Source organism: Takifugu flavidus, chromosome 16 (assembly GCF_003711565.1).
Source record: "Takifugu flavidus isolate HTHZ2018 chromosome 16, ASM371156v2, whole genome shotgun sequence".
Lineage (NCBI taxonomy): Eukaryota > Metazoa > Chordata > Actinopteri > Tetraodontiformes > Tetraodontidae > Takifugu > Takifugu flavidus.
In genome coordinates, this window is record NC_079535.1 from 7,665,226 (window position 1) to 7,675,790 (window position 10,565).

The following is a 10,565-nucleotide window of genomic DNA, read 5'->3' on the forward strand; positions in this document are numbered from 1 at the left end:
GTATATCTGTAAGCTTTGATGCTAGCAAAATAAATAAGTTCATAAAATTTAAATATTTAATTAAATTTAAAGTCAAACTTGCATAGAAATACTCTGCCCAAACAGAAAAGGGTCACACACTATAATATATTGTTGGATGGCCTTTAGCTTTGATTTTACCACACATTCCCTGTGGCAATGTTTCAACAAGCTTCTACAATGTCACAAGATTTATTTCCATAAAATGTTGCATTAATTTCTCCCATGATCCTGCATTGCTGATGGGAGAGCCGGTCCACTGCCTGAAGCCTTCTCCAGCACATTTCAAAGCTTCTCAATGGGGTTAAGGTCTGGAGTCTGTGGTGGCCAATCCATGTATGAAAATGGTGCTTCATGCTTCCTTAGCCATTTATCACTGGTTATAGGTTCAGTATATTCAGCTAGTCAGCTGACCCCATTCTTTGGGCACATAATGATGCTGAACCATTGCCCCCACAGGCCTGTACAGTAGGCACTAGGCATGCAGGCTGCATTACTTCATCCACTTCATTCTTTTTACCCTGATGCCCTCATCACTCTGGAACAGCGTATGCTACGGTATGAGTTCACCAAACCTGTAAATGATCACCAACCATGTTTTGTCGCATTTCCCCCCAGTATCCTTCCAGTTTTTATAATGTGCTGGACAATTCTTAAGCTAATATCAGTATTAGTAGTTTCTGCAATCTCTTTAACTGTTTTCCCTGTTTGATGCAGCCAGTGACTTGACCCTTCTCAAAGAGACCTCTCAAACACCCTTTCCAAGACCAAGGCATGTGTCTTTAAAAATGGTTGTTTAAGAAATGAGAATAGACTCATTGCATCAGTTTGGGTTTAGTCACCAAAAAATCCTAAACTCTTGTTTACTTAAGGGGAAGCCATTATTCTTAAGTCTTATTATTTTACCAGCACTGTGGCTCAGCTTTGGACTCTCAAACAGTATGTGCTTCAACTGTTTACTTGATTTTATTAATTAAAAAACATGCTATTTCATTAAGCAATTAACTTGCCTAAACCTAAAAAGGGTGAGAATATCACAGCAGTGAAAAAACAGAGTGCAGCAGAATATCATCATCATCTCAACATTAGAAAGGAAAAAGCTGACCTTCATGAATCCTTCACTCTTTAGCCTGTGCAGGTTATTGGCGGCATTGTGCAGCCGCTTCCTCTGCGAGTTGAAGACAGAGTCAGCCACCTGCCACCAGGTCCTACAGTTCAGCAGTAAAGCCAGGCCCACCACACTGGCCATGGCTATCAGCACCGCATTCACTGTCAGGTTCTCAGGATCCACCTGTGAAATAAGAAACATTAAATTAAATTTGTGCTAATATTGTATTTAAGCTAAATATCTCTGATGAATGTCTCTGACCTTAAAGATGGCCAATAACGCCAAGCCGGTGATCAGGCATCCCAGCGTCAAAGAAAACAGAATGAAAGAAGGAACGCAGCATGTTTTCTTCCATTTCTTGCCTAAAAATTGAAAGGTTTAAGATTAAGGCACTTCTTTTTTTAATTTGTCAGCCAATACCTTATGAAATGCTTACAAAGATGGTGACATCCCTGACATCTCAGAGCAGCCTTACCTTGGACCTCGTCATTTTTGAAGACCCTGAACAGCCTAGCAGCCATGAAGCCAAACTCTCTTTCACAGGCATCTGAAAGAGTGGCAATCATTTCAGCCATGGAGGTCTCCCCTCCGACACTGGACAGACGATTATAATCCGTAAACAGGAACCTGTGTGGCACATGAGGCAGAGGAATCATCCACTCAGTCACCGAAAAAAGTGACAGATTAGACAATGTAACAGCTTCTTAAAGTGTGTATCAATGTATCAAATTCACCTGACAGGAAGTGCACGTGTGGTCTGCTCAGGGAGTTCTGGTGGGTTGACAAACATCAGTTTGAGCAGGAGCTCCAGGTAACCGATCTGACGAGCCAGGAGAGTGCTGATGATCCACGCCCAGTTCCAGCTCTCCCTTTCACGCCGACTTCCAAAGTACACCAACACTGGTGACGTGATGAAAATTTCAATTATCTTTGTGAAATGATTTGAACAGTGTTCACGCTCTAAGCTTCGCCACAGAACCCCACTGTTAAATTAGCCTCACCAAAGAAGATGTAGAGAAGGCCCAGGAGGCTGAGAGACACAGCGATGGCTAGTTTGTGATCCACGGTGAAGCCCAGAACCAGTGACACCGAGCCACACACGAGCAGAGTGAGAAAGACCACCAACCAAGAGAACTGGAACAACGGCTCAATCTGTTGTCCAGCAAAAGTTTTCATCTCATCTGTGGGACAAGAGGAAAAGAGCTCACATCTTATCACAAATATAAACCATTCATTTTCACTGGTTACTGATTTGGTGAGATAGTTACTCACCTTCGAGTTTCTTGAGAAGGAACGACTTTCCGCTGCCCCACTGAGCATATAACCCAACACAGATGGGCGGCTGCATGGTGGGCTCGCTCAGGATATCCGCTAGGGCACTGCTGTATAGGTCATAACCCAACATGTCTCCATCTGATTCAGACGGAGAGAGGTGCTCTGGAGGGGACGGAAAGAGAGAAATAAATAAATAAAGCTAAAGAAAGATCATGTAAAATATAATTGGAAGTCTTCATGAATTAAATACAATATGGCAGTCTTACTGGCTCCAAATATCTGAGTAAGGATGCTTTTTTGATGGGTGCAGTCGATATTGTAGGGCGTCTCTCCAGCTTTGTTGGGACGGTAAAGCAGGCGGCCATCTTTAGGGTTCCTCAGCAGCAATTCGGCCAACTTGCGGCTTCGCCCTCGGATGGCAATGTGGAGCGGCGTGTCTCCCTTCTGGGAAGGAAATAAGAAGAAATTAAATCTCCGTAGTCCTCCACCACAAACACAACTTTCAGACATCACCCTTATAGGCCTGAGCAGTACCTTGTCCATTGCAGACACCTTGGCTCCTTTATCCAACAGCAGCTCCACTATTTCTATGTTCCTCATTTTCGTTGCTTTGATGAGAGGAGTCTCTCCCTCCTTAAAAAGACAAACAGAATTTTAATTATTGCCATTGTTTATTTAATATTATCAAAAAGACATATATCTAAGCTCATTTGCCATACAGATAAGAGATTGTGCAGGGACCTGAATTTGAAAATCAGGATATGGTAAATATAAAAGAAATAAAAACGATATACTTATTGAAAAACAACAAATGTATACAAGATATTAAATTGTACTCATGATCGCGCTGGTGTTGTACCTTAGTGCAGCTCTCGGTGTCAGGGTTACACTGAAGGATGTCTCTCACCATGGTAACGTTGCCTTTCTCCACTGCCCAGTAGAGGGCAGTCTTTCCATCCTGATGTCAAGAACACAAAGAACTGTCTCACATGAACGAAGAAAATAACCCATCAATAATAAAAAAAAGAAAAAAGGGCTGTGCTGGGAAGGCATTATCTAATTTTTATATGCAGAAGCCCAGAGCCTGCAGCTGCTTTTCTTTAAACCTTAAGAAAATGTTTTTGTCTGTACTAATCGATGTAGAAATGTTCACTTTGGCAAAAAAACAAGAGTAAGAACATAGGAAGGCCTTCTCCTTCTGTGTAATCTTAAATAAGCCAGCAGCAATGATAAGATGGGGGCTCCTACCTGTCCCCGGATATCAATATCAGCATATTTGTTCAGCAGAGCTCTGACTATCTCCACATGACCTCCTCTCACTGCTCCAATCAGCATTGTTTCCCCACTCTGAAAGCATGGGAAAAAACAGACCAGGATAACAGAATGAAACTTGACCTGTACTTAACTCGAGCTGTATTTTGCAACACTTTCCAAACAGAAAACCTGCACTACAACAGCGAGCTGGCCTCACCCTGTCAGGAATATTGACATAACTGCCGGCGTCAAGAAGGTCCTGCACAATCTCAACGTGTCCCTCCTTGGCAGCGATAGCCAGTGCTGTGTTCCCATCTTTGTCTGTCATGTTGACATTAGGGTTCCTCTTTAAAAGCTCCTTTACAACATCGGTGTAGCCGCCTTTCACCGCCACGATCAAAGCAGTCATCGAGTTCTGGAAAGTTGCAGAAGGAAAAATGTTAAATCACTTAAGAGTGGGTGTCGTGATTGTGCTCTGTTTTAACCCTAAACCTAACCCCCCGATGGTCAGGGAAAGCACTACAGCTCAATGACGATACCTCATATATCACTCCAGGCACTGAAGACACTTAATTACTTATGAATGAACAGCTCTGCACCAGCTTCTACACACGCAGGCGTCTCATTTTTGATGAACTGAGTCATTTTGTGACAGGACAGTGACGTGACACAAAGGAGCACAGATGTACTACAACAGACGTCATCAATTATTTAGTGAAGCTGCTTTCTGAGCAGATTTTAAGGGTCATGCAGCAAATGCAGTAGCAGTAGAGGGATTTTATTAGTGGTTTGCTTACAGCTCCTTCTTGGTCCACGTCAGCTCCATTGGCCAGAAGGTGCATCACACTTTCATAGTGGCCTTTCCTGGAAGCCCAGATCAATGGAGTGGTGCCATACTGGGGGGGGGAAGAAAAACATGACTGCAAGAATGGGACTAAATAGGCAGAACAACAAATGAAGGATGTGGCACCACCGTCGCGATAGTTCAACGAGACTATGATGAACATCCTTCGTGACTCCGTTACCTTGTCAGAGCAGTTGACCTTTGCTCCGTGCTGCAGTAGAAGGTGGACGATTTCAGCATGGCCTCGCCCTGCCGCCCAGATTATGGGGTAAACGCTGTACTGTTGGGGCAAAGACAAGGGGTCAGTGGGTACATATATATGTATGTATATGCTCTTGCTGGATATACATCACATTTCATAAATCAGTGTCCATTTTCTGCGACCAGTCTCAGCACTGTGAGCTCTCAGAACATATGGAAAGTTTAAATCCACCATAAATCTATTATATAGGTACTTCTCAAAAGGTAAATAAATAAATGACACAATAATGGTGGATAGAGTGGTGTCTGTGGGAATAATTTCAGTACCTGACCAGTGATGTTGGGGTTAGCTCCTTTTTCTAAGAGAAGGTCAGCCACATCTGTACGACCTTTATAAGCTGCCCACATGAGAGCTGTCCATCCTCCCTGAGTGGGGACAAACACAATATGAGGACAGAAGAGACATATTTTTACCAATAGAATACAGATCTACAGTAGAATACACATTCTACGGTTAACATACAGTCTTTGCACTGATGCTGACATTAATCTTTCATTGTACAGTAAACAGGACGATTCTAAAACAGGTCAAATCTCAGTCAATTTTGTGGTAGGAAAAGTACTATTTACAGCTTCTGCGACACATTTTCCAGTTAGCCCAGTATCACACAGACTGGTTTATTATAATCCCACTGCCACCAGTGGCTGTGGTTTTATACACACGCACACACACCTGATGGGAGTGAGCCAGTCCATGTCCTGAGTCACTTCCATAGTGACAAAGTCCAAGAAGTCAACTCTAAACGTCTGACTGCGTTTTATTAAAACTGATGTTGTCTAGAAATGTACGGCAAGTGTAATAATAATACATATTATTGATGATTATGATACCATTCAGAACATTTGTTCACTTTTCAAATTTTATTTAAAAATCAAATAAACTGGGACAAGCTCGAAAATAAAAACCAAAATAGGAAAAAGGATACTCGTGAATGAGCATTACAGCGGCCAGATGGAGGGCGGCAGACAGCCGTCTGCTTCTGACATGTCTATATTCCACAACTAAATCGTATGAGTGCTCCATGCGGAGACGACTCCAGCTCAGTAAATGGGATTACCACCACAGAGGAGCCAGGGCACATACGGTAAAATCATTTTAGTTCTTTTTCAAGGCTAATGGATGTATCTGTTCACCCAGCACCGAGTTCATCATCATTCTTTAGCCAAACCATTAAAGTGGATCCAATCGAGATGTCAACTTTGCTATGAAGGCAATTATAAAGGAGTCATCTTACATTATTGCCACGAGTTTCCTGTCAATTCATCTCTGACATGTTGCGATGGGCAAAACCTCTTCACTTATTTGTTGACCGTAAAGGCCATATGCAACGATTATTTTCTTTTATATTAAGGGAAGGCACCACGAGGAGGATTTTTCCCATTATAAGACAATTGTTTTTACTTTTCTATTAAACTTTTGATCAGAAGCTACAACCAAACTGTTCATTTAAAGCAGAAATAATGTGAGTGAATAAAGATCCCACCATGTCCCGATGTTCTGGGTTGGCGTTGTTCTCCAGCAGCTCCCTGACCACCTCGAGGTGGCCCTCCTTGGCTGCTGAGATCAGCGCCGTCCAGCAGTCCTGCGCACACAAGCGAACCGTCACTCCTGGAAGTGCCTTAAAATCACAAACATCTGGAGAAACACCCGTCCAGTTCCTAAAAACGGCCACTCTGTACCTACCAGCTGATCGTACCAGGTGCTCATGGGAGCACGGTGCGGCATGGATACGCAGAACATACAGTGTCCGAGCGTGTGAAGAACAACAGGCGGTAAAGTACCGACTGCTGCTCCTGTCTCCTTGTGCAACAAATGAGTGTTGAGTGCGCGGCGTGTAATAGCAGGTCATATATAAACGAGGTTATAATGAGAGGTGTAGAGTGTAAACATGCATGCGTATGTGCTTGAGCGTGTGCGTATGTAGGGACTGGCTGCTGAAGGCACGGGGTGTTGGTCAGCCAGCAAATCCTGTCATTTAGTCAAAACAGGAGTGGGAAGAGTCGTCATTATGGTGCCTGAGGCCTGGTGGACTAAGCCCGAGTGAGGCAAGTTCAGCCAGGTGGAACGTCAAGGTCCTTTTCTCTTTTTTCTCCAAATTCACGCGGTTGATATGACCGCATTGTTTTGAGCCTGTGCGATGGGACACGTGGAGCGCTGGTATGTGGCAGGTGACGTGTGCGCGTCTGAGCACTTACGACATCATCCAGGTTCACGTTGGCTCCTCTCTTGATGAGCTCCTGAGTGATCTCCAAATTGCCCTGCTCTGCTGCCACCATCAGGGGAGTCTGTCCATTCTGGGACGAGGAGAGGAGGGAGACACAGATTGAAGAGCGAGACTCTTACTTGACTTTGAATTCCTTCCAGCTTTGATTATTGTTGTAAAATAAATGTTAAAATCAATCTAGATTCACACAATGTTACTCAATCAAAGGTAAAAAGAATGCAGATTTTTCTGGGGGTAAAGGTATCAAACGACCGTTTGTCTCACAATTGTAACAAAAAGTCAATAAACGTGGCAGAATTGGTAGGAAAAGTTAAAATTTTGTATGTTTATGAATGCTAAATCTATGAGTATTTCAGTTAGGTTGTTTATTAACTGAATAAAGATGTAGAGTTTAAATGGGATCATCGGTTCAGGACTTACGTCGCTCCTGCTGTCCACATCTCTGAACTTGTCCAGATGTGCTTTGACGGCAGCCAGGTTGTCCTCCTCCACGAAGCTGAACAGACTCTGGATGGCCAGAGACGTCATCTTGAGGGAGGTGGTGGTGTCCATGGCTCAACCCTGTCCAGCTGTGGACCCCTGGAGGGCAGGAGCAGAAGTGGATCAGCCTTAACGGAGCACTTCAGCAGAGGACTGCTTAGAGCTTTTAAACGGGAGTGACAACCAGGACATGTGGCGTCTTTAAAGGTGTGTACACGTTTGCCATTTATTCTTACACGCGTGCATGTAGAAACGCACTCTGTGGTGTGTTGGACAAGATCACTGCAGAAGATCTAACGGGAGCACTTGGTTCAGTTAGTCAGATTATTTCAGCCTGTCTAGTCGCGCGGAAAACACGGGGTGAAATTTGTCTGCTCAGGACGATCAAGGGGGGGGGGCAATTAACAGCGCCCGACCCACAAAAGTTCACCGGCGAGGAACAATGGCTTTAGATGTGTGTGCCCTTTAAGGTAATGATGCTTCAGGACAATCGGTGAACTCAACCGCGTGCTCTAATTATATCAAGACCTGAGCTCAGTGGCAGCCTCCTCCAAACTGTGGATCTGTGCACCAAACTGAACTAAACTGCTGATTCTGAAGCGCCAGGCAGAGAGGAAGTATATATTTACATGCTATAAATGCTTTTAAAAGCCGGGGACAGTGCAGAGAGATGCAATTAAAGACTTACAGGTCTCTTCATTCTAAACAGCGAGAGTAAATTACAGTACAATTACAACGTTAGACTCGAAAGGCTTCGTTTTCTTCTTTAGCAGAAATTCATCCAATCAATAACACAGCACATTAATGATTCATGAGGCTGGGCTCGTCTGTCGTGGTCACACTGATGTCCTGCCCACATTGAGTCAGAATTTATGTTCCTATTTTCTTTAAGTCACTCAACATCTATCTAAAACCCTTAAGAGCAGCAGGGAAGACTCCTATATAGTGAATATAAGCTTAAACGCCACGTGCAAACTTGGTTTCAATGTTTAAAACAGGCAAAAAATTCACAGACAGATTGTGGGATTTTTCCCTCTGAGAGAATCTAACAGCACCAGTAGTTTTATGTGTTTCCAACTCTCTAAGAGGAAGAATATGACCTTTTGTTGATAGTGAAGGAGATACATGGAAACCTGTGGACACACCCTCCCCGGCTCATCGTCCCTCACACAATGGCTGTGCCATCGCCCCCACAAAACCCAATCAGAGACCCTTTATCTCCACTTCTGTTGAGCGGTGATTGGATGAGAAGTCGCACAAAACCTCTTTAGAAAACACAACCAGAGAAAAGAGAGTAACATCTGCTAAATCAACAGTAGAAGACACAAAGGCAGTGAGTGGCAGGAGCTGAGTGAAAGACCAGCACGCGCCCCCCCCCAGAAAGCACGTGAAGATGAGCAGAAAGCCGATCTTACCTTGATGTCAAGGGAAGCGTGTCGTTATCTGGAGACGCGAGCGCGATCTTTGTCCTTTGCTCGCTCGCACAGGATCAACAAGCATTGACGGGCTGATGCTCAGCATCCCCCCCTTTACCCGGGGCTGAATATTAGATGAGGGGGGTTGGCCTACACCCATCCTTTAACACAATGGACACGCCAGCGCATTTTCATTCAGTACATATGTTCTTCACCGCATCAGCTGACAGGGCTCTATTTGGGGGCTCTATTTACTCCTGCTCCCAAGCAAAGGATGGCAGAAACCATCTTTACAAGCAAATCATGAGTGGAAGATGCAAAACGGTGAATCCCAATTGCTCGCTGATTCCCAGTCTTCCCAGTTAAACACACGGGCACCTGTCAAAGACAGACTAAACGGATTTTCTGTGTGTCGCCCACGCCCTGGGGTGAGGTGCAGCTCAGTATTTATGTGAAAACACACATGTGCGTGTGCTACCATGAAAATAAAAGCCTTGCTGACTCTGCTGCTGAACACGCACCGAGGAAACTTGGGAAGTCGCACAGGATGGATCTCTAAATTTATCCAGTCAGCTCTCCTCGGCGTGTCATGTGGGCACGAAATTGCTGAGGATCCAATTCCCAGACTTACAGCCAAGTCTGCTCAAAAGCTACAACTCAAAGAACGAATCTAGAAGTTCAGCAGTAAAGGTTGGTGGATGGAACCGCTCACCGATAAACTGCATCTGGGAAATAGTCTTCTTCTCTCGCAGCGCTTAGAAATAAACCACGCTCTCCCAGATACAAACAGGCTGCAGTTCCTTAGTTTCCTCTCCGATTTTGTGACTTTAAGCACGATTTCGGTCCCACAAAAGGGGCACAACAGCCGCCGTGCGTGTCTCCCGACTTGTCAAGAGTAAACATCTGGATGACACACGTCACGCTGCGCAGACTTGGGGACACGAAAGGCTGTATTTACTTCATGGTCTCTTATGACCGGTTCCGAATAAGGCTGTTGCGAGAACAGTGACGCTGCGTGTTTGTTACTCCGGGCAGCGACAGCAAAACACCGGGGCGAAACTCCCTGCGGTGACGGGGCTAACGTAAGCTAGCCTAAATTGGCTAGCTTTTCAACAGGTCCTTAATTAGCTAATGCTAGATGACGCTTAGCCGCTCCAAAAAAAGGATAAAAAGTACAAACTGTGACGTGAGGTGCACTTACCTCGTTGGAAACAACCTGCAATGGTTTCTATCTTTATTCCAGGCTGGAGGACATGTCCAAAAATCCAACTTTTGCTCTTTATTTTTCCACATTAACCTGCGCTCCGTCCGCGACAGTCGGCAGCTCCACTTCCTGCTGTTTGCTTACAGTGGAGGCGCAGACGGGGTCAAAAACCCCTCCTCCGCTTTTCTGACGGCTGCTCCACAGTCCCTGCTGGTGCCCTTATTACCCGCTTATTTAACTGTTACACAGCACCGAAATGTGTCTTGCAGAGACACGTTTTAAAAAATACAGCGATCGACGATGATTTAAAAAACCGATGAGGCCTGAACGCACCACCGTACATGAGTAAAACATGACAGTAATGTATGTGCATTTCTAAATATTAGCTTTAAAGGCCTTTACCCCGGTATTTTCTTTTATATGCAAGGACTGCTAATGTCGAGTAGGCATTTCTTTCCATTGCAGCTCGGGGATGCTACAG

At 44.5% G+C, this 10,565-nt stretch overlaps 1 protein-coding gene across 8 annotated transcripts in view; it reads right to left on the reverse strand.

The window, feature by feature from the left end:
* kidins220a (kinase D-interacting substrate 220a) overlaps positions 1-10,528 on the reverse strand; it is a 31,476-nt gene extending 20,948 nt beyond the window's left edge. For 2 of the 8 annotated variants that reach the window (XM_057011957.1, XM_057011953.1), the window contains exons 1-18: positions 10,082-10,527; positions 7,406-7,564; positions 6,957-7,055; positions 6,245-6,343; positions 5,028-5,126; positions 4,681-4,779; positions 4,453-4,551; positions 3,873-4,070; positions 3,650-3,748; positions 3,261-3,359; positions 2,936-3,034; positions 2,668-2,845; positions 2,399-2,563; positions 2,128-2,307; positions 1,861-2,026; positions 1,602-1,753; positions 1,388-1,488; positions 1,124-1,309 (exon numbers count right to left, since the gene is read on the reverse strand). In XM_057011957.1, the coding sequence (XP_056867937.1) occupies positions 1,124-1,309; positions 1,388-1,488; positions 1,602-1,753; positions 1,861-2,026; positions 2,128-2,307; positions 2,399-2,563; positions 2,668-2,845; positions 2,936-3,034; positions 3,261-3,359; positions 3,650-3,748; positions 3,873-4,070; positions 4,453-4,551; positions 4,681-4,779; positions 5,028-5,126; positions 6,245-6,343; positions 6,957-7,055; positions 7,406-7,537 (2,250 nt within the window). In that variant the 5' untranslated portion in view covers positions 7,538-7,564; positions 10,082-10,527. Of the gene's footprint in view, positions 1-1,123; positions 1,310-1,387; positions 1,489-1,601; positions 1,754-1,860; positions 2,027-2,127; positions 2,308-2,398; positions 2,564-2,667; positions 2,846-2,935; positions 3,035-3,260; positions 3,360-3,649; positions 3,749-3,872; positions 4,071-4,452; positions 4,552-4,680; positions 4,780-5,027; positions 5,127-6,244; positions 6,344-6,956; positions 7,056-7,405; positions 7,565-8,565; positions 8,731-8,880; positions 9,042-10,081 lie in introns of all 8 variants that reach the window. The other 6 variants (XM_057011960.1, XM_057011958.1, XM_057011955.1 and 3 more) reach the window with 5 other exon arrangements.
* Between the last annotated feature and the right edge of the window lie 37 nt (positions 10,529-10,565).